Source organism: Mustela nivalis (assembly GCF_964662115.1).
Source record: "Mustela nivalis genome assembly, chromosome: 4".
Lineage (NCBI taxonomy): Eukaryota > Metazoa > Chordata > Mammalia > Carnivora > Mustelidae > Mustela > Mustela nivalis.
The window spans coordinates 6,109,040-6,137,024 of NC_139023.1; the positions used below are offsets into that span (position 1 = coordinate 6,109,040).

General features: G+C 50.6%; 2 protein-coding genes across 6 annotated transcripts in view; one reads left to right on the plus strand and one right to left on the minus strand.

Moving 5' to 3' along the window:
* SHROOM3 (shroom family member 3) overlaps positions 1-27,985 on the minus strand; it is a 186,315-nt gene that overhangs the window by 53,964 nt on the left and 104,366 nt on the right. For 3 of the 5 annotated variants that reach the window (XM_082726957.1, XM_082726958.1, XM_082726959.1), the window contains exon 2: positions 1,240-1,368. The gene's annotated coding sequence lies outside the window, so the exon portion shown is untranslated. Of the gene's footprint in view, positions 1-1,239; positions 1,369-16,386; positions 16,520-17,070; positions 17,172-27,985 lie in introns of those variants that run through there. The other 2 variants (XM_082726961.1, XM_082726960.1) reach the window with 2 other exon arrangements.
* On the plus strand, positions 14-27,985 carry LOC309863911 (uncharacterized protein; the record flags this gene model as incomplete). The annotated part of the gene is made up of 4 exons (XM_082729152.1): positions 14-88; positions 1,614-1,692; positions 16,126-17,025; positions 25,095-27,985. The coding sequence occupies 4 exons, from the start codon at positions 14-16 to the stop codon at positions 25,130-25,132; spliced, it is 1,092 nt and encodes a 363-aa protein (XP_082585278.1). The 3' UTR covers positions 25,133-27,985.

Below are 27,985 nucleotides of genomic sequence, written 5' to 3' on the forward strand. Positions count from 1 at the left end.
ATAAATCGGGACGATGGAGAACAAGGACGAGCAGCACTGGCCGAGCGTTCAAGGCGCGCTGGGCTCGGCCCCACCTGCGCTCCATGCTGTCAGCCACCCTGGGATTAGTTCCTAAACTTGTCCTACAGACTGGAAGCAGGGAGCGAGAGTAGCATGCGCGCTTGCACAAGAAGGGGCAGTGTCACCACTGATGCATCAGGACATCTGCTTCCACGGACCCCCCCAGCTCTCTGTGTTTTCCTGCCCCCCATGCTGGCACAGACGCACGTGAACGGACAGCACGGAAGCCACACCGTCACCGTCGTGCCTCTGACATTCACCACCCCTGACACTCCGTCCTCGCTCCCTCCGGGCGGGCTCTGTGCTTAGTGCTTGGCGCATCTCAGCTCACTGAATTCCCAGGGTTTTACTAGGAAGTAGGTCGTGATGCTCAAGGCAAGAGATGGCGGCACCTGTGAGCTCGAAGCGAACCTGAGCCCTCCTTGCTGAATATTGGTGTGGACGCCACAGGACTGGCGTGGGAACTGATGAGAAAGGCCAAGGTCAGGCATGCCACCGAGCACGGAGGACAAGGGGAAGCACAGGGACGCGGCTGCGAACTTCTACGGGGCTGACTTCATCATCCTAGGACGTTCCTCCATGAACGGATGACAAGAGACGTCTTCATGACTATCCGTTCAGAGATGAACGAGTCTCACTGTACAGTGTGACACACTGGTCCTCTCCAGAGCATCTAAGACGTTGGTTGGTACGTTGCTTTGGGTGTTTTTGAGTCTAGTTTTAAAAACAGCGGTTGATGGGGCGCCTGGGTGGCTCAGTGGGTTGAAGCCTCTGCCTTTGGCTCGGATCATGATGCCAGGACCTTGGGATCGAGCCCCGTGTGGGGCTCTTTGCTCAACACGGAGCCCGCTTCCCTTCCTCTCGCTCTGCCGGCCTCTCTACCTACTTGTGATCTCCATCTGCCAAAAGCAGTGGTTGACGTGTCTTTAAAAAAAGATCTGAGTCAAATGATTTGTGGGAGCCTCACCTCACCTCCCAGGAGCTTTAAGGTTTCTTCAGAACCAAGTTTGAAAATTACCGCGCACCTCCTCGGAGCGCCTCTGGGACCTCCCCGCTCAGGCCCTCCCGACCTCCTGCTCTAGCCTGTCTCTTGACTCCCAGCCTGGCCCCCAGCTCCTTCCTTTTCCCGCGGCCGAGTCCCTTCTCCTGAAACCCCGCACAGGCCTCCGAGCCTCTTACCTGTGCTTCGGTCTCCGCTTAGCCTCTCCGGACCACGCGGCTTTCCTGTGCTGGGGGCGGGAGGCCGGGGGCTCCGGGCTGTGGTCAGACGTGCCGGCGCCCGCGGGGCCCGGGGCTGCACATGCATCTCTGGCAAAAAGAGGAAAACAAGAAGCTGAGTGCGATGGTGTTCAAGGGCAGGGGCACAGACGAAGCGACAGGAGCAACTCGTGAACATGATCACGGGGTCAGAGCAGAGCGGCCGAGCGAGGCGGCTGTTCTCAGCTGCCCCCACCGAGCTCTCCACCCCGGGGAAGGCGAATCCCTCCTCGGTCTTCATCCTTCCCGTACCACGTCCCTGTGAAGCAATAAAGTGTCCCTCCCTGTCTCCAAAGACCAGGTTTCCCAACCACGGGGGAGAAGGAGACACTACCATGCAGGTGAACTCCCCCGTCATCCAGCCTCTACCCATCGGTAAAGACGAGAAACCGGACCCCTTGAAGCACACAGCCAGGCAAGGTGGCTCCCGGGAACCCAGGCGCCGCCGCCTCCCGTCTCAACTTCATTACCAGGAGGTGACCCCCAAACGAGCAGCCCCTGCTGCTCGGCCGCGCAGAGGAACGCGCCAGCTCTTGAACCTGAGCTATTTCGGATTGTCCCGATGTCACTGTGCTGGAGGCGAGCCCTTTCTGTGTCCGTTAAAATCCACCCCCTGCCCCGTCCCGAACACCATTCCCTTAACACCTCCGCTCCGCACTCCCCGGCAGTCAGAGAAGGTTTTCAGTCCTGCGTGGCCACTGTGTTCTGCCGGGACAGCAGGGGCATTTCTCCTCCTTTGGAGCATCTCAGCCCCCGAAGTCTGAGCTGCTGTCACGGGAACTGAAAGACGCGGGGCAAACTGCCCTCTGAGCCTCGGGCTCCGCATCGTAACGTCAGGATGAGACGGTCAGGTGGTGAGGAGCCTCCCCGAGCTGGACTCGTCCTGCTGACCAGCCCTGGGACACCGTCCCCTCTGTGCCCCGGTTCTCTCAGCTCTAAAATGGGTGCACAAAAACACCCACACTTCCACGGAGCTGTTGGGAAGCTTAAACTAATTCTGCTGTAGCCCGGAGAACAGAGCGCGGCACATCTTCGGCGCTCAGCAAAGTAGCCAGTAGCGGCATCTGTCCTGCAGAGCTGCTCGAAGGGCTCTCGAGGACTCGTTAGCTGCCCAGCACCCTGCCTCCACGGGGGACACGCCTGATTATTCTCATCATCATTTACAGCGGTACCTCCACTTCAGAGCTGCTTTTAGCTAAAATGTTCCACCAAAATAGACACAACTAAAGAGACCTGATCTGTGCTAGAAATAAGAGCAGGAAGAGCTCTGGCCAGGGGCGCCTGGGTGGTTCAGTTGGGTAAGCGTCTACCTTCGGCTCAGGTCATGATCCCAGGATCCTGGGATCGAGCCCTGCGTCGTGGTCCCTGCTCAGTGGGAGCCTTTCTCCTCTCCACCTCTCCCCCTGCTTGGGCACTCTCTCTCTCTCTCTCTCTGTCAAATAAATAAATAAAATCTTAAAACAACAAAAAGAAGAGCTCTGGCCAGAGAGTTGACGGTGGAAGCGTTTTGCAGAATCCCTCACGTGGCCCCCAGCGAGGATTCCTCACATAACCCTTCCATGCACCAAAGCTTCTAGCTTCACTGGGGGCGGAAGGAGGTTCGCAGGTGTCTGACCACCAGCTGTGTGAATGTAAAGATGGCCCAACACGAGCAGCCCGCCCAAGACCACACGTCCGTGTAATTCGGAGAGCAAGCTTTCCTTTCTAGCTCTCTCTGGCTCCCGATGTCTGCGACGGGAAACAAAGACCAAGCCTGAGCTTTCGTAAAACCTTTGTGGCATTTAATAACTTCCTCATTTTGGGCCCAAACCACAGAGGCTGGCTCTGCCCTTGCCACACCATAGCTAAGCCCTCGGCTCTTTCCTTGCCCACCCCCCACCCCCACCCCCACCCCCGGCTTCCTGGGAGGCACAACGGATGCGGGGTCCAGGAGAACCGTCCCAGGGAAGGGCCGGCCGCAAGTGCAGGCCGGTGGGGAAAATCTGGAAGCACACAGAACAGGAAATTATCTTAAAAAGATAAATCCTTTTTTTTAGATTATCTTAAAAAGACGTCCTCTTTTTAGGGATTTTTAATTTGTGATTCTTCGCAACCCTCGGAAAGCAGAGACTAGTACTGCTCTCCGTGCCCACAGGTGGCCCTGTCACCTGCCACCTCCAGGGGACCCGCTGAGGTTAGCAGCTGGGTGTGCCATGGGGGTGTGCTTGTCCCTGACTGCAACCCCCCAGGCTGAATCAGAGCCCCGCCTCCCTGCTAATCTTCCCCTCCCCCACCCCGACGGGCGGGCACCTGAGCGGGCCACCTGCACGGATCATACAAACGAGGACAAACGAGGAAAGAGACTAGAGAGAGTACAGAAGAACCACCAGCACCCAGAACACAGCTTTTCTGCCTTCTGGAAAAATCTGGGCAACAAATAACGTTTAAAACATCATATGTCCTAATGAAAAAAATTCTGTAGTGGAGGGAGGCACAAACCAGCCCTGGAATGAGTGCTGGGAGCCCGTCCCCGTGGAATCTTCCCTTCACACTTTCCTCTCCCCTCCCCTGCTTCTCGCGTCTGCACGGGGAACCCGGCCGGCTCTGGATGCCCTTGTCCCCCCGCACCGGAGGGTCCCGTGCTCCCTGCCTCACGACAGACCGGCAGGGACACAACCTTGAACGAACGCGCTCTGATCTCATCAGGAAGCGGAGCCCCATGGGGGCTACTGTGGTATCACTCGGCTTGAACAGATTCCAAGTCTTTCCTATAAAACAGTACGCCTGCCTTCCCATATATCAGGAGTTACTCTCGTAACTTCTCTAAATTTCTTAGCCCAGATGAACAATCCGAGACAGAAAAGTTGTGTATCGTGGCTCATCCCACACTTGGCCTCACGCTCGCTTGGGATGAAATCACCGACAGCCAACTTCTCGCCTTCCTTCCAGTTTAAAACTGCAACAATGTTGACTCATCACACAAATTCTACAGGCCTTGGGGTTACTAACCCAGATGCGCTCAGAATGGGTGGGGTAGGGGGACAGTGGCGACATGAAATAAACGTGTTACCAAATGAGCTGATTTTTACTTAAAAGATACTCCAAGGTACACTGTTTTACTTTAAAATACCCAAAGAGACACTGCAGAAGCCTTGGAATCAATGAAACAAGTTCAAGTGAAAAATACAAACAGAAACCACACAGCTCTCCAGCCTATGGGGAGAACTTCCAAGATCCCAAAAGGTACCCTATTCTCCTGGCTTATCCGTCCTTGTCCTCCAGGATTCAGTTTGGTCATTTCCCGTGGATGCAAGTTGGGGATGAAGCCAGCTACGGATGTGCATTTGCAAGTGCAACGCACACTGTCTTCTGACCACGTGTCTGCTGTTCTCTCTCCCACGCGGGCTCAGAAAGGCAGGCGAACCAGCTTGCTGCCTGGCACACAGACGTGCTTGATAATTATTTTTTTCAATGGATGAAATACTGCCAAACATTCCGCAGATCTGTAACACTCCTTCCCTCCTGACTCCTTGTAGTTCACTCAACTTGCCGGCAAAGCTAATGAGAATGGGGGGGTGGGGTCTGTGTTTATACTGCTTCTGCTCTTCTCCAGGCTTGAGATCACAAATTATTGAGCGATGAAAGAGGACTCAGAGCAGACCTCGGAAGGTTTAGCGGGAACTAAAAAAATTGTGATCTGCAATTCCAATGTCATGGTTCGTCTCCAGTTAAGAAACAAGAAATCCAGGCCAAGCCCCTCCGTTCCACTTCCCATGATGAGTACAGTCCTACCCCTCCACACCCCCTCACCAACCCCAATATTCATAGCTCTTGAATATACACTGGCTGCTTTACCATTTGGTCTTTTAATAGAATCATTCAGTACTTTCTGAACTTTCAGCCAATATTAGAAGAAAAATTCCAGATTATTCTGTTCCTTGGGACTCTCTTGGACTGCATGAAAACTGGGGAAAGCCGGAGTGGAAGCTGGAAGGGGCTGAGCCAGGCCTTTCACATAATCTCTCCAGATCCCCTTAGCTTCCTGGTTTCTGTTGAGTTTGAACAGTTTTGCGTCATCTTGCAGTAGAGCGGCCAAGAACCGTATCTCCCTAGCATGGACCCTTACCACGTTAGGGACACGCTGGGTTTATCTGTAGAACCAGCAGTTTCTTCCTTTTTGTTGTGTTTCACCCCACGGGGAACAGCTACCTCCCTGGACGCTGCCACTCCTGCCCCCTTCAACCCAGCCTCCACCCAGCAGCCAGCGGTATTTTTTTAAAAATGGAAATGGCTTGTGCCGTCCTCCAGTAAAACTGTGCAGCTGCTCCCCGCACTTCGGGGGAAATCCGAGTCCTTCCACGTGGCTGTTGAGGCCCAAGTGAGTTGGCCTCCGGTCCTCCCTTCCACATCCTCCTCCCACTCTGCCCCGACCACACTGGCTGGCCTTAAGCTCCCACTGAACTCTCTCCACCTTCACACATGCTGTTCCCTGCCTGGAAGAGTCTTCCTCCCAATTCTTACTTGGCTGGTCCTCCTTGGCCTTCTGGTCCCAGTCGAACACCAGAGACCACCTCACCTATTGCCAATGTCTCCTTCCAGGCACCTGGTCCTTTCCTTCATGGCACTAAGGGCTGCGTGGAATCATCTGCTCGTACATGGTCTGTTCCTTCTACGCAACAGCAGGCTCCGGGAGGGCCCACGGCTGGCTGGCCTTCTGCTTTGTTTTCCCACCAGCATACATCTAAGGCCAACCACAGCGAATGGCTCACAGGAGGCACATCATACAGACTTGCTGAATGGATCACGGGAGACCGTACGGGGTAGTTGTGGGACGCATCTAGAACGGAGTTCTCTGCCCGCCAACTCTTAGAGGTAGCTACCACACATGGTTTGGGGAAGGGGGATCTCTCTTCTTGTCATCGTTTTCTCTACACGACTGTCAGCCAACCTCTTTGTGAAGGTTCACTTTGGTCCTATTTGGTCCATCTCATTAGCAGCAGCCTTTTGTGGGGTAGAGAGGACCGGCGTTGGGGCACGTACGGCGCCTGAGCCTTCCAACACACACACAGTTGGCAAAGCTCTGTGTAGTTTGCTGCCTTATGTCTGAAGCAGCCGATGCCTTCGGAGATGAAGCAGACAGAAGTGCATTGATACAGGCCTGGGTTGGTCCTCACAGCCCTTTGGAGAAATTCCTTTGGATTTAGGCTGGTTGCGTGAGTGTACTCATTTTCAGAATCCGCCTCACTAAAAGTCATGTTCTCGGTCTCCTGGGTTTCTTTTTCTTACCCTGTTCCGTGTCCATCGCGCATGAAGCCGGCCTAACTCTCATCTCTCTCCTGCTCGCAGGTCTGAGTGTCACTGCCACAGGCTTCCCATGCACCTGCCCACGGTCTCCCGGAGGGGAAGAAAGGAAGCCTGGATTCTCGGCTCCTCTGGGGTCTAGATGAACATTTTCAGAACTGACCCCGTTGGGCACAGATCTCTGTTCTTAGCCCAACACAGGTGTTCTCTGCTTTCTGAAGACACAGCCATGAGCATCGTTTTCCCCCTAAGAAAAAGACACTGCCCTTTCTTTCAAGGCCTCTGCCCCTGTTCCTGGCCTTCCGGTCTGGGCTCGTGCACACACATCTATCTACGTAGACCGACCCTTCTGGGTCACTCGCCCTCCCTTACTCGCCTTTTGCGCGTTTTCCATCATTAGTTACCACCTAGGAAGCTCACTCTGTACTCTCTCAGGCCTAAACCCTCGCTGGTGCTTTCCAGCATCGTAGGCACATCACTGGCTTGTACTTGGACACCTCTTCCTTTGGCTCCCAGCCCGGTCGGCGGCTTGCAGACTGCAGGACGGCCCACGTAGCACTTCCGTCCTGCAGACATGGGAACGGGAGGTCGCAGACCTGTGTGCATTGGTCGCTCCTGCTCTGACGGCTGCTTTCTCTCGCTTGGTAACCCTCGACACCTCGCACTAGATGTACATGCACAATGATTCCTACCGGCACTCCGCCTATTTTGGATTTTTGAAACCATAAGCTTAACCATCTCCAGATCCTAGCCAATGACTTCTATGTCAACCTCTGCACCAAGACTGGGAAAGGGTGGGTGGGAAAAAAAAGCCAGATGACTGGCCAGATCTTTTAACCTACATAGTAAACACTGAATCTACTTCACATTTACTTTTGACTCTAATCCCTCCACCCACTGAAGCCGGCACATACACAGGTAGCCCAGGGCAAGGACGTAAGGAAACCCAGGGCCCTCATGCAAGACCTGGTGGTGAAACTGAGGCTATCTTCACCACAGGGGGGGCGGGAGGGGGTTAGGGCCCTTGCTGCAAACTCTCGGAGCCCGCCCTTAAATCAACTCTCACAAGCGGCAGACTGTGTGAGTTGTAGGACAGTGGATCCTGGAGCCGGCTTCTATTGCTCTAATGTGGGCTCTACTGCCTAACAGGTGTTTGGTAGCTGGCAGATCACTTAACCTCTTGGGCCTCAATTTTCTCCTCTGTCCTCTAGAATAATAATAGCAGTGGCGGGGCGCCTGGGTGGCTCCATGGGTTAAAGCCTCTGCCTCTGGCTCAAGTCATGACCTCAGGGTCCTGGGATTGAGCCCCACATCGGGCTCTCTGCTCAGCAGGGAGCCTGCTTCCCCCTCTCTCTGCCTACTTGAGATCTCTGTCTGTCAAATAAATAAAATCTTTAAAAAAAACAAAACACTGAGTCCCTGGAGCACTCCCACATTAGGCTCTGGGGCGAGACCTCCCTCCTCTCCTGCAGGCAGTGGAGGGGCTCTGGCTCTGGAAGGTTCCTGGGTCACAGTGCGGTCTGTGGGAGCCAAGGTTTCACTCTTTACATGCAAAGTAAGTCGCTCCTGTCCTAAGCCTGCCTGGAGAAGGGGGGTGGGCATCAAAACTGGAAGTGGTGATTGTCATTCACCCAGGGAAACAGGTCTCTTGCTAAATGCGGCATCAGCTGAAGAATCTTAGCAAAAATGAACCTACCCCCCCACCCTTGTTTGTGAGGAAGGCCTAATCCTCACTTTGCCCAAGAGGATTACTGGGTCTTAGAAAGAAGCTCACACGAACTGTTTTCAGCTCCTGCCAACTGTGTTTGTGTCCACAATATGCAAGATTCGTTCTGCTGTTTAGGGTAGATAACAGACATTCCGTGCTATTTAAGTGCCTCCAAATCACAAACCTGAATGTTTCCAACTTGTGCTCTCGCCCAAAGCAGGAATCCATCTCCCAAGCCCTCCTGCAGCTGTTGCTTTCTGTTCTTGGGAAGCAGGTCTGAACGCAAGGCAAGGTACCAAAATGCAAGCTGTTTTTTGCTTTTGTTTTTACAGATTTTATTTGATAGATAAGAGAGAGAGGGAGAGAGAGAGAGAGCACGCATGTGCATGGGACAGCCCACGCGCAGGAGCAGAGGGACAGGCCGGCAGAGGGAGAGAAGCAGGCTCCCCGTTGAGCAGGAAGCCCGCTGTGGGCTCCCTCCCAGGGCCCTGAGATCTTGACCTGAGCTGAATGCAGCCACTTAACCCGCTGAGCCTCCCAGGTGCCCCCAGGCAGACCATCTGTGGAAAAGAAATTGTGGTTTACAATATACCTTTTCAAGGTGTTTCTAACTATGGTTCCACAGGCTGAGCTTCTACTTGTCCCCAACATTTTTCCTTTCCTTTGGATCCTACAGGATTAGTGTAAGAGTTTTTTTCTGTTTGTTGTTTGTTTGTTTGTGTTTTTTATTCCTGTATGTCCCCACTCACCCCAATACTACCCTGCCCCCTCCAGGGGTATTCCGGGCCCACCAACATGGAACACAAAAGTGGGACTGACGTAATCTATGTCTTGAGGTTAGCACAGCATTCTCAAAACATCATTTTAAAATATTAAGAATTGGGACACCTGGGTGTCTCAGTCAGTTAGGGTCTGCCTCCAGGTTAGAGCTTGATCCCAGAGTCCTGGGATCGAGTCCTGCATTAGGCTCCTTGCTCAGCGGGGAGTCTGCTTCTCCCTCTCCCACTCCCTCTGCCTGTGCGCGCTCTCTGTGTGTCAAATAAATAAATAAAATCTTGGAAAAACTTTATTGCTAAAAATGCTCTCATCTAAACTTTCAGCAAGCTGTAATCACTGATCTCCCAGATTTCCGTAACAAATAATAGAATGCTGAAAAAGCTGGAAATATTGCAAGAATTATCAAAATGTGCCACACTGACAAGAGGCAAGCAAATGCTGTCGGGAAACGGTGCTGTCAGGCCTGCTCAACGCGGGGTTGCCACACACCTTCACTGTGTAAAAACACAGGATCTATGAAGCACAACAAAGCCACGGGCAATGATATGGGGTTTGCGTGTTTAAAAGGCAGAGCAGGTGGGGAAGTGGAGGGCTCCCTTTCCTCTGGGCAGAGCCGGAGTCTGGCAGGTCAAGGAGGAGCTAGGCCGGCCTGGGGCAAGAAAGACCCTGTACATCACCTCTCATCACCCCTTCCTCGGCAACCCCAACCTGCCAAGCCTGGGAAAGGTACAGAACCCGTGACAAAGAGAAGGTACTGGGCTGTGACCCCATGTCACCGGTCCAGCGACACAACTGTGGCCTCAGCCCAGCCAGACCTGGCTCAGTGGGGGAGGCAGCCTCTTCTCACTGCGGCATTCCAGCTGCTGGCCGGGAGGAGGTAACCATGGGAACTGGCACAAAGGGCTTAACGTTGAGGGGCAGAGGCTGGAGGCAATGGTGAAGAGGCAGGAGGGACTTCAAGTGACCGTCCTGCCCTTCTCCTCACTTGAGCGACTCTGGTCTATTGTGAGTCAGACTCAAAGCCGAGTAAGGGCAGAGCAGCCTTAAAGGGTTGGGGACAGCCAAGGAGCCAAGATTCTTGCAGGGTTTTCCTCCAGATTTCTTTCTTCCCCTTTGGAGAGCAGAACCCCAAGAGTTTCATCTGCCAGGAAGGTGCCCTGTGATAGTGTGGCCCACTGGGGCAACCCGGGCTGGTGCACAATGGCCTGCCTTCAGATACAGGCTGTGAGCAATACTTCCCAACGGGTCTTCTCCCCACACCCGAGCGGCAGCCTGCTGCCTCCCGTGGGACTTGCTCTGCCTGCTGGGGAGCTTCGTGGGTGGGTCTGTGAAGAGACCAGGCACCGTCTGGGTAGTTGGGGGAAAGTCCTGGTGTTCTAGCTGTTCAGTTACACTGCAAAGGAGAGGCTTGGACAATGAGAACACGAATACAGAGTATCTTGCACAACAACTAGGACTTTATGGAAATGGGGGGATGATAGGGGGAGTAGATCTAGTGCAAAGGCTCTCATCTAAACAGGAAATCGTATCTACAATTTATTTAACTACATGTTCCCCACAGGCCTCCACACATTTTTTTTTTTAAAGATTTATTTACCCATTTTAGAGAGGGGTGGGGGAGGGGCAGAGGGCAAGGACTCCTCAAGCAGACTGCCTGCTGAGTGCAGAGCCTGAGGCAGGGGTTGATCCCACAACCCAGGAGACCATGACCTGAGCCAAAACAAAGAAGTCAGCCGCCCAACCGACTGAGCCACCCAGGTGCCCCCCACCCCCACGTTATTTTAATCGGCCAATGTGACCTAAAGCTTCATTAAAACAGTAGGGTTCTCAATGTACCCTGGACATTCATTTTTCAAGTCTAGCTCAGGGTTCTCCAGAATCTATTGAGCAAATGCCAACGGAAATAGGGAACAGAAACACCCCAGATCAGTTTACCTTCCCTCTTGCCATGACAGGGCTCTGGAGACCATCTCTCATCTGGCCTTCCTTCTGGAGACCGAGGTAATACCACAACTATGTCACTCCCTACAAGGGCTTCACAAAATCTAGGCCAAATTCTAACAGGTGGCCTAGTTCTCCACCCGCCTTTGTTTCTGGATCGACTTCTTAGTTGGAGCCACTGGGGTGATAGGGGGCTGAAGGCCAGGCTCAGAGAGGGCCACTGACGGGCAGACTTTGGAGGGCCTGGGGAAACATTCATCACCGCCTTCCTGCCCCCCCGCCCCGCCGTGGTCAACCAATTCCTCCGTCACCAGCGTTCCCTTGCCTGCACCCCATAATGGCAGCACTAGCCCCACGTACTTCAGTAATTAAATCTTAAAAATAATTTTACCTCAAGGGGAAAAGCAAGTGACCTCTCCCACGGGAGTCATCGGCTGAGCAGCAGGACCCGGTGGAGTTCCAACCCTGTCCCCTCCACGCCCTCAGCAAACTACCGAACCTCTTGGGTTCCAGGTTTCCTCACCTCTAAAGGGGGACGACAAGAGTGCCTCCCTCACAGGAGTGTGAAGATGCAAGATTCGCAGGCACTGCTTCCCTCTTAGCAAGGACTCAATACGTTTCCGAAATTAACACCCACCAGGGCCAGGCTCCTTACTTCTACCTGTGTTTTGTCATTTGATGGTTAGAACAGCCTCAATCTGTGGCATGAATACCTTTTCCAAGGTGTTATCACCACCGTTCTACACATAAGGGAACTGAGGCTCAAAGAATTAAGAACTTGCCCTAAACCACTGGCCGGTAGCAGAGCTTGGGATTCGGGTGGCGGGAGGGGGCTCTCCATCTCCATGATCTAGGACCTTCTCACTATACTGAACTGCCTTTCTCTAGAAGAACATTTTGTTTTTCTTATTTTTAGGAAGATAATAATAGAAAACCTTAGCAAGTAATTCTGATGTTTAAGAAAACACTTCCAATGGCAAAAACACAAATGAAACAGAAAGTCCCCCAAAACAAAAAACCAACAAGAGTAGCCCAAGACAGAGCCCTCTGCTCTGAAAAAAAGTTCCAAGAGAAATGAATACACATTCACACTTACAGTCAGGGCGTCTGCGAACCTGAGTGTAAAACATCTTATCAGTCGTGATTGAATTCCCAGGGCTAATATGTTCTCAGTAAACGTGTGATAAATGTTTACTGAATGAATTACACCAACCCAACAACAAAATGCCTCTGTTGGAGTTGGCAAGGTACATAATATCTTTGCTAAGCACTTTGTTGAACTCAAATAATTGAAGCTTAATGGATTAAGTAAACTGTTGTCATATTTACCCCTCTGTCCAAGGTATCTTACTGCAAATTCAAGTCAGTTGGTCCCTTTGAAAAGAAGCACAGTATCAACTTGATACAGAGTTCAAGAGTTTTTGTCCACCACCACCTTTCAAAAGAGGCTGTAAAATGTAACCTTTTCACCTGGATTCCCTGTGGAAGTCATAAAGTTGGTCTGTAAACTAGGTCTGGCCGTTAAGCTTCAACAAATTTCACTAAATCGGTCCTCAAAAACAGAGGGGTTTGCCTCATGGGTATGTCCTCTCTTTTTACCTCTGCTGGCAACAAAAAGGCCCACTGGTATTTTGAAAAGGTAGGCTGTAGGCAAGAACTTTAAATTCCCTACAACCTCCAAGAAAGAACTTACTAAAAAGAAGATACATCCAATGCTAAGGAGATCCTTTACTAGGTTACAGGATCCTTCACAAACTTAAATACTTTTACAAAAAGTACAGATAATTCTATCAACACCAAAACCACATCTATATTTCTCTCAGGGCCTGGGAGTACTAGCCAACATTTACTGGGTCCTTACTAAACCAAGTACTTCCATTATTAAACTCAGTCCACACAACGACTCTAGGAAGACGCTTCGTTATTGTCCATTGTTTTCAGGTTCAGAGGCATTGAATAATTTCCCCAAGGCAAGCTACACCGCGAGGCAGAGATGGGATGTATACCCTTGTCTGGTTCTAGAACCTGTACTTTTCTTCTAATTGAACTAAGGCTTTGCATACAATAAAATGCCTAAGCCCTAAGTGTTCAGTTTGATGGAGCTGGATTGGGTAGAACTATGCAACCATCACTCAAAACGAGACCTACAACTCCGCTGCTGCAGAAAAACCTCTCAAGCCTTTCCAATCCCTCCACCCCTCGGAGGCAAGCACTAACTTCCCTACCACTGCTTCTCAACCACTAACTTTTCTACCATAGCTTAGTTTTGCCTGTTCTAGTACTTCGTAAATCGAATTGCTTAGAAATTCTTCTGTGTCTGGCTTCTTTAATACAATGGGTCCGACGGTCATCCAGCTTTCAGTTGCTGAGTCGTGTCCCACTGCACAGCTGTACCACGGGCCATCATCTTCTGGAGGGACACACGGTTGTTTCCAGTTGTTGGCAATTATCAATAAAGTTGCTATGAACATTCCGTACAAGTCTTTTTGTGGACATTTGTTTGCATCTATCTTGGGTAAATAGCTAGGCAGGGGAATGAACCATGGGTCATGGGGTTGGTATATGTTTAACTTATAATAAACCTGAAGTTCTTAACCCCTAGACTCCCTCAGAATGGCACTAGCTTAGTAACATTTGATATGTCCCCTTCTATGACGAGTTCCCTGAGGGCAAAGAACCCCTCTCCATCCCCTGGGCTGCCTCCCACACAGTCCATGTTTGCTGAAGAAATGAAAGGCCATTGTTACACTCCTGTTCCTTCTTTGGGCGTTACTATAGCATAAGAAAACATGCTTGGCATGCGTGGAGGAATATGACAGCCGAAGGGTGTGCACGGAGGCAGCACTCATTCAGGCAAAGTGAAAAGTTGCCCAGCCAGGAGACTCTGGACTTCCCCACTTTTTTTTCGACACAACCTTTCTTAGAAAGTGAACCCCTCCCGGTGATCCTTTGGGGAGAAAGTGTGGTGGCTGTTCCTGATTAAGTGACATTACGGAAAGGGAGGAAGGTGTCACCGCCATTGAGGTCACACCGTGGTTAGAATTACAGGATACTTCCGTCAAGCGGGGGGTGGGGGGCAGAGGAAGCAGCAGCCCATGAAATTCGGACCTTCTGCAAGAAACCCGCAACAGGGCAGCCCCGCTGGCCCAGGAGAGCAGCCTCCGATAGAAAGTACCGAAATATGTGCGGTTTGGGCAAAAGCGCTACACAAGAATTCATTCTGAGGAAAGAAAAGTCAAATGGAATGTTGATGTAAAAATGTGATCAGATTTAACACAAAAAATAGGAAACTGGGAAGAAGGTTGGATCCGGAGTGGAGAGAGCTCTCGGGGACACCATCCTGAGATGGGAGGCTATGACACGTACACCCCTCCCCACCTGAGGCAGAATCTGTCATTCCCATGAATCAGTTCATTCATTTATTTTAAATCACACAACTTACACTATATTCAACCTGGATTCTCATAAAGTATTAAATCGCTGTTGATTTTCTATCCACAAACAGAAAAGAACTGGCAGGTCCTAGGGATAATTGTAAATCTTTCTTCCCGAAAGAGGATCTTTGTTTTACATAAAACAGGGCTTCCCTGGGCTCAGGAGCTCTAGACCCGTTGGTCCCAGGTTACTGAAGACTGAAATGCACTTAGAATTCTTCACTTGGGGGTTTAGAGAGGTGACCCCATCTTCCCTTATCCAGACTGTGCTGCACTGAAAGCAGATGAATGTTTATCCTATTCTTAAAACCTCCAGGGAAGTAAATTCTCCACAACATCCCTTGGTAACCTTCTCCAGGGTTTTATCAAGCGTACAGTGAGGAAGTTCTGATGTAGAAACCAATAAAAATATTAACTCTGTGAGCCTCGCTAGCTACACGCACGGGTAAGGGATATGTTTGGGCCCTTTACCCTAATGGCAGAAACACGTATTTACAAAACAGGCTCCACAAACAGAAACCATTTGTCAGGAACAGATGTGGGAAGTTGATTCAGGAGAAATTGCCACAATAAATTCCGTCCCATGAGCCACGTGAAGAAGTTATTGTTGGTCAGACCCTTTTTTTAAAGTGCAAGTTTATTTCCTTGGCGTTTCCTAGTTTAATTCCTAAACCAAATTTGTTAGCAATTAAAAGAATGTCCATAGCTGCAAAGTTTTCAAATGACTAGGCTTCTATGAAAAACTAGGCCTTAACATACAATATAAAAGTTGTTGTTAGGAATAACCGTTTACTGCTTTCTCCTATCTGTGCAGTCCACCTTTTCTGTAAACAATCATGTAATACTTTCATAATCAGAAAAAAAAAAATTTGAAGACAAAAATAGCCATCAAGGTTAATTAAAATGTAGACCCACTTCTGGTGAAATTATTTACGGGCAGAATTTAGCTATACATCTAACACGTCTAATTGGAAATAACGAGCCTTTACATATTAAATCAGTAGAAATAGGAAACGCCCAGAACAATCTTTATGAGCCTCCCAAGATTTCCTGTAGCCCCTGACAGCTCCCAGCAGCTTCTCCATGGAGATCATACGCACGCGGGCGCGCGCTCTCGCCCAGCCCAAAAGCCTCCGTGCACAGAGGTTCATCACACTATGATTAAGAAAAAAAAAAAAAAAAAGTAATGCCAGGGAGAGAAAGAGACAGACGTACCCTCCACTCCCGCCACCCCCCACCCCCGCCCCAGGATGCTCCTGGCATGGAAATTCTATAAGCCCTTCCACACCCTGCGGCAAAGCACTTTTATCCCTTGGGCAACTCAGAGTCCCGAATGTCAGGTCTCATTTCATTTCATTCTCGTTCTGTAATTTCTGCTCCATGGACGTGGAACACACCTTTTCAAAAAAAAAAAAAAAAAAACTGCCTTAAGATCTGGAACAACTGGCGCGGGGCGGGGGGGGGGGGGGCGTTCTTCAAAGCCCATTTGGGACCGGTCCCTTTCCTCAAGAAACCAGTCCGGCCAAGTGACGCGAGGCAAGTCGACCTCAGCTCAGTAGGGCCCCCCGCGAAGCAATTCATCAAAATTAAAATATTTCACAGATCATTTCTTCCGAAAAGTTTTCATGCTGTCAATAATCTGCAATTATTTTCCTCTCGGAGTGGCAGTTCCTGCTGCCGCCATCATCACCATCATCATTAATAACAATAATCATCATAATGAACCCAGCCAGGCCCGGAATGTCGGGGGACCCTCGGGGCGCGCCCCCACCCCCAGCTGGCGAGCGCTGGCCGGGAGAGCCCGCCCTGGGACCGAGGCGCGCGGGTCCCGCACCGTCGCCCAAGGGGACAGAGAGAACAGACCCCACCCCGCGGCCGGGCCTCGTGCGCCGGGACCGCGCCGGGGGAGCGGCCGCCCCCCGCACTCACCATCGCCCCTCGCCGGGCTCCGGGCCGACGCCAAGTTCAAACCTCGCCGCGGCTGGGAGGCGGCGGCGCAGGGCATCGCCCGCGGTTCCGGCCGCGCTCAACAATGGGCGGCCCGGCCGCGCCCTGCGCCCCGCGCCCCGGTCCCGGGCCCGGCTCCTGCGGCTGCGGCGCGGCGGGTGCGGGGCGCGCGGCTCCGGGGTCGGGATCCCGGCGCGGCGGACCGGGGGGTGCGGGGGCGCGCGACGACCACGCCTCCCGGCCGCGGGGCCGCTCCGGAGGGGCCGCGCGCGCTCGGCGCTCGCCCCCAGGTAATCCCGCAGGCGGCCTCGGGGATTGGCCCGGGCGCTCGGGGCCGGATCTGCATGTCAATGGCAGAGGCGGTCCCCGAGGTCGGCGAGCGGACTCCGGCGGGGGAGAGCCCGGCTCCCCTCGCCCCGCCGTGGCCCTCGCAGGACCGCGGGGACCGCACGCCGCTGCCCGCGCCGCCCCCTCCGCGGCGCTCGGAGCCGAGCCCGCCCCCCCCCGCCCCATTCCGAGACGGAGCGGACCCGGGAGCCCCGCGCCGACTGCGGAAGCCCGCGCTCGCTCTCGGGGCCCGCGCGGTCGGCAACGGCTCCAACGACGCACGAACGGAGCAAGGTAAAAAGTTCACAGCTCGGAGGGGAACGAAAAAGCTCACGTTACATGGAAAATAGCCATCCTTTCCCTCCGTGCGTCGTCGAGTCGGTGTCAGCCCGCCGCGGAGACGCAGGCTGCGGCCGATCGGCGCGCCCCGCGGCCACCTCCCTTCCCGGCCGCGTTTTGTCTCGGGAGCATCACCCCGGGGAGAGGCACGTGACTGCGCGGCGGCCGGGCTGTCCCTCCCGCGGCCGGACCCAGCCTCGCCAACGCCGGGGTCCTAGACAAGGTGCACGTATGCGCTTGTTCTGCACTAGTGATCTCGCTGCCCTGTTAATAATGCTCTTCGGGAAGGTATGCGCCTGTGGGTTCATCTTCGTTAAAGCCCTCGAGGCCTCCTTCAATGGAGGAAGGATTTTTCCCTTAATCTACCTTCCTTAATTGCTCTCCCATGTCATCGCCGGAGATGGAGATAACAGAAGCGTCTGAGATCGGTTTTCTTTCTTCTCACTCAAGCGGAATCCCTGTTGTTAAAATTTCAGGTTATGTATTTAAGGCAGTAAGTGCACGTACAGACTCAGAGAAGAGAATGCCTCATTAGGTAGGAACTAGAAGCCCGAGTTCCGGGAGAGCTGAAACCACTCTTCTTGACGCGGCTGCAGTCTTTGTTACAACCTGGCCAACTGCAGAAGCCGTAGCCCCCACAGCAGGGTCACAGCAAACCTCTCCTGAAACCTTTACGCACAGGCTTCCTTCCCCTTCAGGCTGGATGCAGTCTTCCATACGGTACTACAAACTTGCACAAACACCTGTACACCTGCCCCATAATCAACACACACACACACACACACACACACACACACATTGCTGCAGGTTGGAAGCTGGGAGGCTCAGGTTGCCTGCTCCGTGTTTAATGTCCCGTGGGAATCTAGTTTTGGGTGAAAGTGATGTTCACAACCTCAGCTTTGAATAAGTGGTGAGCCCTTCAGTACAGACAGCACGTCACGTCTGCCACCATGTTGAGGACTTGAGAAGTATCAGCTGGAAGACACAGCCGCGAGTTCTGCAGGCAGAACAGAGGAGACCTATTCTGCTGCTGCTTTTTCTAGTTTCCTGAGGGCTCCGGTTCAGGTGAAACCTCATGAGGGTGGAAGAGATCCTTCTATTCCTGCATAAAATATCGCTTTAATTGGTGATGAAAAACATACTTTAGGTCCAAATCTTACCTCCCACACCACCTCTATTATATCAGAGAAATCCATCACTATGATGGAAATCCCTAGGCTTCCCTTGTACCGCACCTTCTGGAGCAATGCTTTGACTTGCATCCGTAACATAGAGGCATTGTCAGATATTTGTAGATGAAGAGAAAAGAACCTGTCTCATGGGATCAAAGCTGAGCTTGGAAATGAAGAAACCCCTATTCAGAATGCCGCTAACGTACCTGCACAACGAGGGGCAAGTTCCCTCACCTCACCCCTCAGTTCTGCTGCAGAAGGGTCTTCCTCCAGAGAGCAGAACTGATAAATGACCTTGGAATGGCTCCATGTATCAAGAGGAGAGATGGCTCGACTCCAAGACCATTAAAGATGGTCTCTGTAAAGTTATGCTGCTTTTCAGTTCCTATTAAAACTGTACTCTGGGGGACCATGCGTGCCTCAGTGGGTTAAGCATCTGACTCTTGAAATCAGCTTAGGTCTTAGTCTCGGGGTGGTGAGTCAAGTTCCTTATGTGGAGCTTACTTTAAAAAAAAAAAAAAAAGAAAGAAAGAAAGACTGTACCCAGAAATGGTGCTTTCACAGTAGTATCCAAAGCATTTTTTAAAAGATTAAAACAAATATATTGATCAAGAAAGAAAGCTTTAAAAAAATACCAAGATCTTTTTTATTTTAAGAGAGACAGAACTCGCAAGCTGGAGAAGCAGACAGAGGGAGAAGGAGAAGCAGGGAACTAAGCAGGGAGCCCCGTGCAGGGCTCGATCCCAGGACACTGGGATCACGACCTGAGCTGAAGGCAGAGGCTTAGAGACACAGCAGAGTGTCATATAGAAGGTCCACCAAGGTGGTGATGGCAGAGTGGTAGTTAAGTCAGAAACAGGGGTGGTGACAGGATGCCTGGCCGCGGTGGCACATCTGGGCACTTGGTGCTTCATCTCCTCCCGTTTCTCTTAAATACATTTCAACTTCTAAGCCCAAACTTCAGTTTGAGATAAACAGGCTAAGCTAAAAATATTTAAAATCACATCAGATTGACTATGCTAATTCCAGGCGGATTGATTCATACTGTACACACATTCAGAGGCTTGGTTCTTCCCTACAACTGTCAGGTCTTGTTAGTAAGGAGAAACCTGTGACAACGAATATCTTTTTCAAACAAAAAGCTTCACAAATTTAGGTGATTTTCATATATCTCAAAATCCGTGTTTCTTGAGATTACAGATTCAGCCATTATTCTTTGAGTTATTTAATTTCAATTAGTCTAATACATTTAATTAATCATAGCCTTAAAGAAATTACATATAGAAATCATATATGTGATGGGGTTCTGAATTTCTTTTCACAAATTTAGCTTCTTTCCTGTTTTAAAGTAGTATAGCTTTGAAATATATTTTGTACTTTAAACTAGTAAGTTAAAGCTCACATAGGGGCACCTGGGTGGCTCAGTGAGTTCAGCATTTGACTCATGATCTCAGCTCAGGTCTTGATCTCAAGGTCATGAGCTCACGCCCCATGCTGGACTCCATGCTGGGCAGGCAGCTGACTTAGTAAAAAAAATTAAATTTCACTTAGAAATAGTCAATCATTACTTCTTACTAATTTTGCCAACATTGATTGTTTCCATAACTCCAAATAAATGAAGTATTAATGTGAAAACTATATTTGAATCACAAAATTCTTTGCTAAATGACAATATCAGTCTCTTCTTGCCACTGCCATGCAATAAATCCCCTGGTTCATCTATACTCTTCTTTTGACTGTGACACCTTCAAAAAACAAAGTCAATATCTGTTGAATATTGAAAGTCAGTTCTAGGGACTATTTAATAGTCAATGCAAAAGACTCACCAAGAGGAACAAATATACGTGAGACGTGGGTTCTTATAAGCAAACCGGAAGACTCGTAACTACAGGGAACAAACTGAGGGTTGCTGGAGGGGAGGTGAGTGGAGGATGGGCATGAAGGGGGGTACTGGTTGTGATGGGCACTGGGTGTTGTATGTAAGTGAGGAATCACTAAATTCTACTCTTGAAGCCAGTGTTACATAGATGTTAACTAGATAGAATACAAATAAAAATTTGAAACAAAAAAAAAATTAAAATGGACTGTGGAAAACCTGGGGGTGGGCGTCGAGAAATACGGGTTCTTGCTTCAGAGAGAAAATATCAGGAGAACGTTTGGGGTGCTTCCTTCTCAAATAGGTAGTCAGGCTTAATGCGGACATAATTTCTAATGTAATATTCACTTTAGTAAATATTTTAATTTTTTTGAACTGCTCACAGTGTCAAAAACAAGTAAACCACCATCCTAGTGAACAAGATGTGAAAATGGATATTTACAATAAGAAAGTTCATTTAAGACGACGCCAACCGTCAGAAGTAATTCAGTTTCATGAGGTGGCGATCGTAACGTGGAGGGGAAAATCCTATAGGATCGTTCAGCTTCTCCGTCCCTTGTCTTCTCAGCCAGTCTTCCCCCATCACAGTCCTTTCCTGTAAAGGACCCAGGGAGCCCCCAGGGGTCCCAGCTAACAGCTCCCCCACTCCCTCTCCTTATTTAAGGCATCCTCTCCTGCGGGCACCTGACTCTTTTTTTTTTTTTTTTTAAGATTTTATTTATTTATTTGACAGAGAGAGACATCACAGTAGGCAGAGAGGCAGGCAAAGAGAGAGAGAGGGAAGCAGGCTCCCCACTGAGCAGAGAGCCTGACGTGGGGCTCCATCCCAGGACCCTGAGATCATGACCTGAGCGGAAGGCAGAGGCTTTACTCACTGAGCCCCCCAGGCACCCCCCGGCAGCTGACTCTTACTGACAAAGTCACTGCTGTGTTTTCTGTTCTTTGGGGCCCTAGGACCAGGGTCTCAAGTAAAGGTCTTTAGGGAACCTGTCACCTGGAAAGCTACTTGGTGTCTTGCAGAGGCCAGAACCCAAGGAAAAGAGAGGGCGGGACTAGGTCTGTCAAAGTGCACACACTGTGTGGGCCGCTACAATTGCACGGCGGTAGGGGGCAGATCATGGGATCTCGCATCCCAGGGGGCCAGATCTGGGATCTTGCATCAAAGCTGCCCAGGTCTAAATGGAAGCCAGAAGAAGAACAGAGCAACGAAACTAAGAGATGAGCCTCGAAGGGACCGCTTCCTGGACATGGAGGAGACAGGGGACATCTTCAGGGCTGTAGGGGGTCAACGATGAAAGGGAGAGTGACTCATGCCAGCAGCCTCGGGTCACCAAGGAGACAAGGACGGACAGCATTCTCTTGGGAAAGTTTTGGCGGAAAGATTAGAATTGCATCCTGGAAATCAGAAGCAACCAAATCAGAAGCAAATCAAAATCAGAAGCAAGCGCTCGTATTGGAAATGGTTAGATGAATTCCGAAGCAGATCGTGCCACAATGACAAGGAGAAAGACCTAGAGGTAGTACCCAGAGATCTCCATAGGATTAAGCCACATGATATACAACATTTAGTATATTTTATACAAGTCTAGGGAAACCTCTGAAAGTAAATACTAAACTATTCCTGGGCAGTAGAACTGCAAGAAGAGAAATCCTGGGGGCTAACCATAAATTTACGTTTTGCTTTTATTTATTTATTTATTTTTAAGGAATTTATTTATTTATTTATTTGTCAGAGAGAGAGAGAGTGCGCAGAAGCAGGCAGAGTGGCAGGCAGAGGGAGAGGGAGAAGCAGGCTCTCCGCCAAGCAAGGAGCCCAATGCGGGGCTGGATCCCAGGACCCTAGGATCATGACCTAAGCGAATACAGTGGCTTAACCCACTGAGCCACTCAGGTGTCCCTATCTTTTGCTTTTAAATACCTCTGTAGGATGGGGGCATTTTTGAAAACAATAATCATAAGTTAGTCTTTGAATTAAATGCTTACCATAAAGATTTCAATAATTACAAAAGCACCCTGAGTTCTGAAATGTTTCAACCAAGTCTGCTAACGTTGATAAATGGGGTATTTTATTTCTTCCCACGCTTGCCTCTCACTTTCTCAGGCTGAGGCTTCGTCAGACCGCAAGACACAACCCAAGGAATCGAGTCTGTCCCCAAAGCTTAGCTGGAGCTGCCACAGCTTCAGGGTGAAAACTCCGTTTCCTCAGAGTCTGGGTATTGCGAGGCTAATAGGGAAGGAGGGAAGAGAAGGTGGACAATGAAAAGTAGGGAGAAGAACGAGAGAAAGAGAAGGAGAAGGGAGGAGGGGGACGAGAGATGACCGCTCCAGGGCGGAAGACGAGGCTGAGCGCGGGACGGAGACCCGAAAGGAACATCTGGGTCCCGTAATGTGACGATGTGCTCAAACACATACGTTAAGGAAAGCAGGAAACAGGAAAACACAAGGAAGAGCAGACAGCAGACTTCACGGACGTTACCCCAAAGAGGCGGCATGGGAAGATGTTGGCTTTCTCACGTTACTTTTATTGTGTTACAGTATTTGTTACAATAGCAAATAATAACCTTTTTTTAAAAAGTAAACTCGACCCTCAACATGGAGCTCCAAGTTAGCAACCCCAAGACCAAAAGTGGCGTGCTCCGCGGACAGAGCCAGCAGGCGCCCCAGTAACATCAACTAATAAAAAGTGTCAAAACTGGGGCGCCTGGGTGGCTCAGTGGGTTAAGCCGCTGCCTTCGGCTCGGGTCATGATCCCAGCGTCCTGGGATCAAGTCCCACAACAGGCTCTCTGCTCAGCAGGGAGCCTGCTTCCCTCTCTCTCTCTCTCTCTCTGCCTGCCTCTCTGCCTACTTGTGATCTCTCTCTGTCAAATAAATAAATAAAATCTTTAAAAAAAAAAAGTGTCAAAACAAGGCATACTGTAGACAAACAATCATGAACAAGGAGAGAAACGATTCGGCAAACCTGCCTTTATGGCCTCTTGGGCACGTCACAGCCTAAAGCCTTCACCCTTCCCCTAGACACATCGTCTAAGAAATACAGTATTTGTTATCGGAAGGACTTGTGTAATGTTGGGGTAATAAGCGTTTTCAGACAAAAATGTCATAGAAAGGGAGGGTGAAATTCTAGAAGTTACCAGAGTTATACACCACCAGCAGCTTGGATGATAATGTCTTGAAGGTAAAGAAACGTCAGCCGGGCCCCCCAGTGGGGGACGACAGCCGTCACTAGTTCTGGGCACATCACGCACGGGTACCTGTGACCCTCTCTTGTTGCTGCTGTGTCACTGATGACTTTACACCCCTTTCTTTTCTGGACACGAGGAAATAATTTCTATGTCTTCAGTAATCTGAGAGTGTCACGTAAGAAGAATGCTGTTCTGGACATGATTTGGACATACCAGATATTTTGCTTGGATTTTGATTGGCAGAAGATCATTCCGGAAGTTTCAGAAGAGCCTAAGAGAAGATCTTCCCATTGACCTTTTCTCTGCCCCTTCCTTCCCTTCCTTTCTCTCTCCTTGGCCCATTTCAATTCAAATACCGCCTGCTGAGGACCTGCCAAGTGTCAGGCTTTGAGGATCTCAAGCTGGATGAGGTCCTGGCCTTGATGTCCCAGTGCTCAGCAGAAACTGAGACACCTGAAGAAATTATCTCAGCACCACGTGGTAAGAACAGCAGAGTGTGGTGATCAAGAGTGTGGACTGAGGGGCGCCTGGGGGGCTCAGTGGGTTAAGCCGCTGCCTTCAGCTCAGGTCATGATCTCAGGGTCCTGGGATCGAGCCCCGCATCGGGCTCTCTGCTCAGCAGGGAGCCTGCTTCCCCCCCTCTCTCTGCCTCTCTGCCTACTTGTGATCTCTGTCAAATAAATAAAATCTTAAAAAAAAAAAAAGAAAAAGAAAAAGATTAGAAAGAATACTCATTCAGAGCCCATGTTTTCTCCACAACGGACACCACAGCTTTCTAGGACTCACAAACAGGGGTGAAGAGAGTCCGAGAGAAGCGAAGGGAAGTTAGAAGCTGGGGTAACTCTGAGTCCCACACGGGGCAAGACAGACACTCCAGATACGCTTGGGGATTTGCAAGCAGAAGGTCTACAGGCCCCCAAGCAAGAGTCTGGAGAGCAGACCTCCTCCGACAGCTGCTGGAGCTCAGCAGGAGTCAAAGAAACGTCTATGTGAGGCAGCTGGGCAGGAGAGAGCGCCACGCCTTCCGCCAGTGCTCCCGACCAGGGTGGGCCAGGAGACGCAGGATGTTTCTGGGAAAGCCAAGACGGCATCGACGCCGGATGGATCTGAGGTGGCGGCAGACACCACCCTCCCAGCCTGGACGGTAACCAGACACATCAGACAGCAGCACGGGCGGATGGTGACGTGGAGGTCAAAGGAGCGACTCAGCCTCCCTGTGACACACGTGTCCCCCTGCCTCTGCTTCAGGCCCTCATAGCTCCGCCGCAACCCGGGAGCTGGAGGAGCCTGGGAATCAGCGGAGACTAAGCTCCTGTCTGTGCCGAATGAGCTCTCGAAACAGAAATTACAGTCCGTTTCCAGAAAGGAAGCAGGTACATTCCCCCATAATTGTGTTTGTGGCTCAAGATTTGTGCCCAGCAAACATGAACGAGGCACAGCACCGTGTGTCCAGCCTGTGAGAACTCAAAACAAAACAAAACAGAACACTGCTGTTTTTATTTTGATTCATCTGTGTGCCAGTAGCAGAGAGACTGTGTCAGGGAAGGGCCCAGGGATGTGTGAGAGAGGTCCTGAAGAGCGTGCAGGCGCTTACTGGGGTAAGAAGAGGAGGGGAGAGAAAGGTCAGGTCAGAAAGTCCGAAGGTCTGGAAGCATCTTAGAGGACAGGCTACTTGGGTATCTGCAAGGTACATGGTAGGGTGGGGGCGGGAGGCAGACCGAGTAGAAGGAGAGGCAGATGAGGAAAACGAAGCCTTTGGGGCCATCTTCATGATCTGCACTTTATCCTGTAGGCGAAGAGAAATCGCTAGAAGTTACACCGACGTCCTGATAAGGTCTGCACCTTGAAGAAGTCACACCGATGTATGTGGAGGAGGGACTGAGTGGGACGGGCCGGGCTCACTCATTCTGACCATAAGGCCTGCGGGAGAGTCCCATGCCTGTGAGGCCAGCATTGCCTCGTGGCTAAGAGTGCAGGCTCCGGAGCAGGACACTTGGAATCCTGGCCACAGGCCCTGCTGTGTGACCTTGGGCCTGTCATTACCTGCCCATGAAGCAAACTCCTCATCTACAAAATGAGAGCTTAAAAACTGAACCCGAGGGGTGTCTGGGGATCAGTTGGTGAAGCGTCTGCCTTCAGCTCAGGTCATGATCCCGGGGTCCCGGGATGGAGCCCCAAGTGGGGCTCCCTGCTCAGCGGGGAGCCAGCTTCTCCCTCTCCCTCTGCCTCCTGCCCCCTGCTCATGCTCTCTCTTTCTCTCTCTCAAATAAATAAATAAAATCTTTAAAACAAAACCAAGATTGAGTGCTAGGATTGCTGGGGGTCTAGCTGTGAGGTGCACAGAACAGACTCTGACATAAAATAAGCACTTACTGGATTTGGCTCTTATTAATTCGGTTGCATTTAAAGTCAAGATTAACTGGATATGGGGAGAATGAGGATTCTGTGGGATAATCACGGTAAAATCTTCAACTCCTGGTCTTCACGTAAATATTGGTCACTAGCAAAATTTCAGGAAGAAAATCCTTGTTGTAAATTTGCTTGTAGAACGCACAGGTCGGGTGCAGGGCAAGCAAGTCAGCCTGGCCAGGGTTCCAGGCCTTTGTGCCGGAGCAGGTGTTTCTCCTGTTTCACTCTGCGGCTCCGAACAGGGCTGCCTGTGCTACGACAGCTGTCCCCTCCCCGTCACGGCAGCACCCTTCTGGAGCAAGGTGACGGGCGCTTGGTATGTGAAGGGCTTCTGCCTCTTGGAGAAGTCATGTGGTATAAGTGACAGTGAGTACCAACGACCCTGGGTCCTGAAAGGTAGAACTCCGCAAGTGACAGGTCGTTAACAGCCTGGGTTCAGCGGCAGTGCAGATGCGGGCACGGCATGACCTTGTCCTTGGGGAGAGCGCAGCAGGGCAAGTAGGGAGGCGGCGTGGGCGAGGGCAGACCAGGCCGAGCCGGCCGGCATTGGCCGCCAACCAGCACCTGCGCAGGAGCACCAACATTCTTTCCCGTCAAGGAAAGCCGGGCTGTTTTTTTTTTTTTTTAACTTTTTTTGAAAAAGATCTTATTTATTCATTTGAGAGAAAGAGAGCGTGAGAGAGCAGGAGCCAGAGAGAGGGGCAGCGGGAGAGGGAGAAGCAGGCTGCCCCGAAGCGGGGCTCGATCCTGAGACCCTGGGATCATGACCTGAGCCAAAGGCAGAGGCTTAACCCACTGAGACACCCAGGCGCCCCCAGGAAGGAGGGTATCTTAATAGATGATGTCCAAGCACTGTAAGAACTGAGGATTGAAATCTGTTCTGGGACATAATGCAATACATTCTGATGGAGGCTTTAAATTTGTTCTTTCCCTTTCTAGAAAAATATTCCTATGTTTCTGCAGATACAGATGAGGATAAATAAGGATCTGGGGGACGTATGAAGAGGAAGAAGCATAACCCGCTGAGAGATGGAACGCAGCGCAATTCCTGTCGCTGGTTTGCCCTTTGTAGTTTCACAGAAACTGCTTCCCTCGGAGTGGAGTCCGCGTGAGGACAGGTGGGGAGGGGGTGCGGGGGGGGGGACAGGGCGGGAGCCGAGAGAAAAGGCAAGACCAAGGGAGAGTAATCGGGATGGAAAACCCCTGCATGCCTGGAGCGCGGTGGGCGGAGAGCCTGAAGGCAGGCTGAGGTGCCTGAGTGTGACCGCGGGTGATGCCGGAGGACGCGGCTGTGGAGACGGGCGCTCCTGCGGTGAACTCGCACACACACCGAGCCGCTGATTCATGGAGATCTGCTTTAATGACTAAAAGTCTCTTGTTATTCCACTGCGTGCTAACCTCTGACTTATTTGTGGTTAAAGAACCGTTTCTGTGACCCAGAGAAGTCGTCAGAGTCACCCACAATGGTTTCTTTATAACAATGCACAGCTTCAATAAAAACAAAATTCCTTTTTAAAAGAAACGCCCCATAACTTGGCACTTCTCTTTGCCTTGTATCAGAATTTTAACCTTTCCAAAAGGACATCTTAATTTTATTCATAGCATCAAAACACCTGTTCTCCTGGCTAGGTTTCTTCCTAAGACGGTGTTCTATGAAATCTTGCATTTAAATATTTTTTTTTCAAGAACTTATTTATTTGAGCGCGAGAGAAGGCAAGCAAGAGCATGAACCCGGGGGAGGGGCAGCGGGAGGGGGAGAAGCAGGCCCCCCACGGAGCAGGGAGCCCCACTGGGACTCCATCCCCGGACCCTGAGATCACGACCTTCGCTGAAGGAAGACGCCTAACTGAGCCACCCAGGCATCCATATATAAATATTTAAACATTTAAATGTCATCAACACTGCCACATCTGCTTTAAGAAAAACCCAAGGTGCTACAGAAGTATAACTTCAAGGGATAAAAACAGGGAAAGTCGCGAAGGTAAAACCAGTTGGAATTTCTGAAATGTGGATGACTCACTTTGATGATTTACGGCTACTAAGATTTAGATGATATGGTGTTTAATGTCTATAGATTTTTCAAAAGGACGTAAATCCTATTTGGTGTATTAAGTTTAAAAAAAAAAAAAAGACTTTTATCTTCATTTATAAGCTTGGTTTTGAAAATAAAAATTTCCACGAGCTAGTTGGCAGCTTCATTGGTCTCGAAGCATTAGCTTCTCTGGCTCGCAGAAGAAAAACAGAGAAATTAAATGTCACTCCTGTTTACTTCTC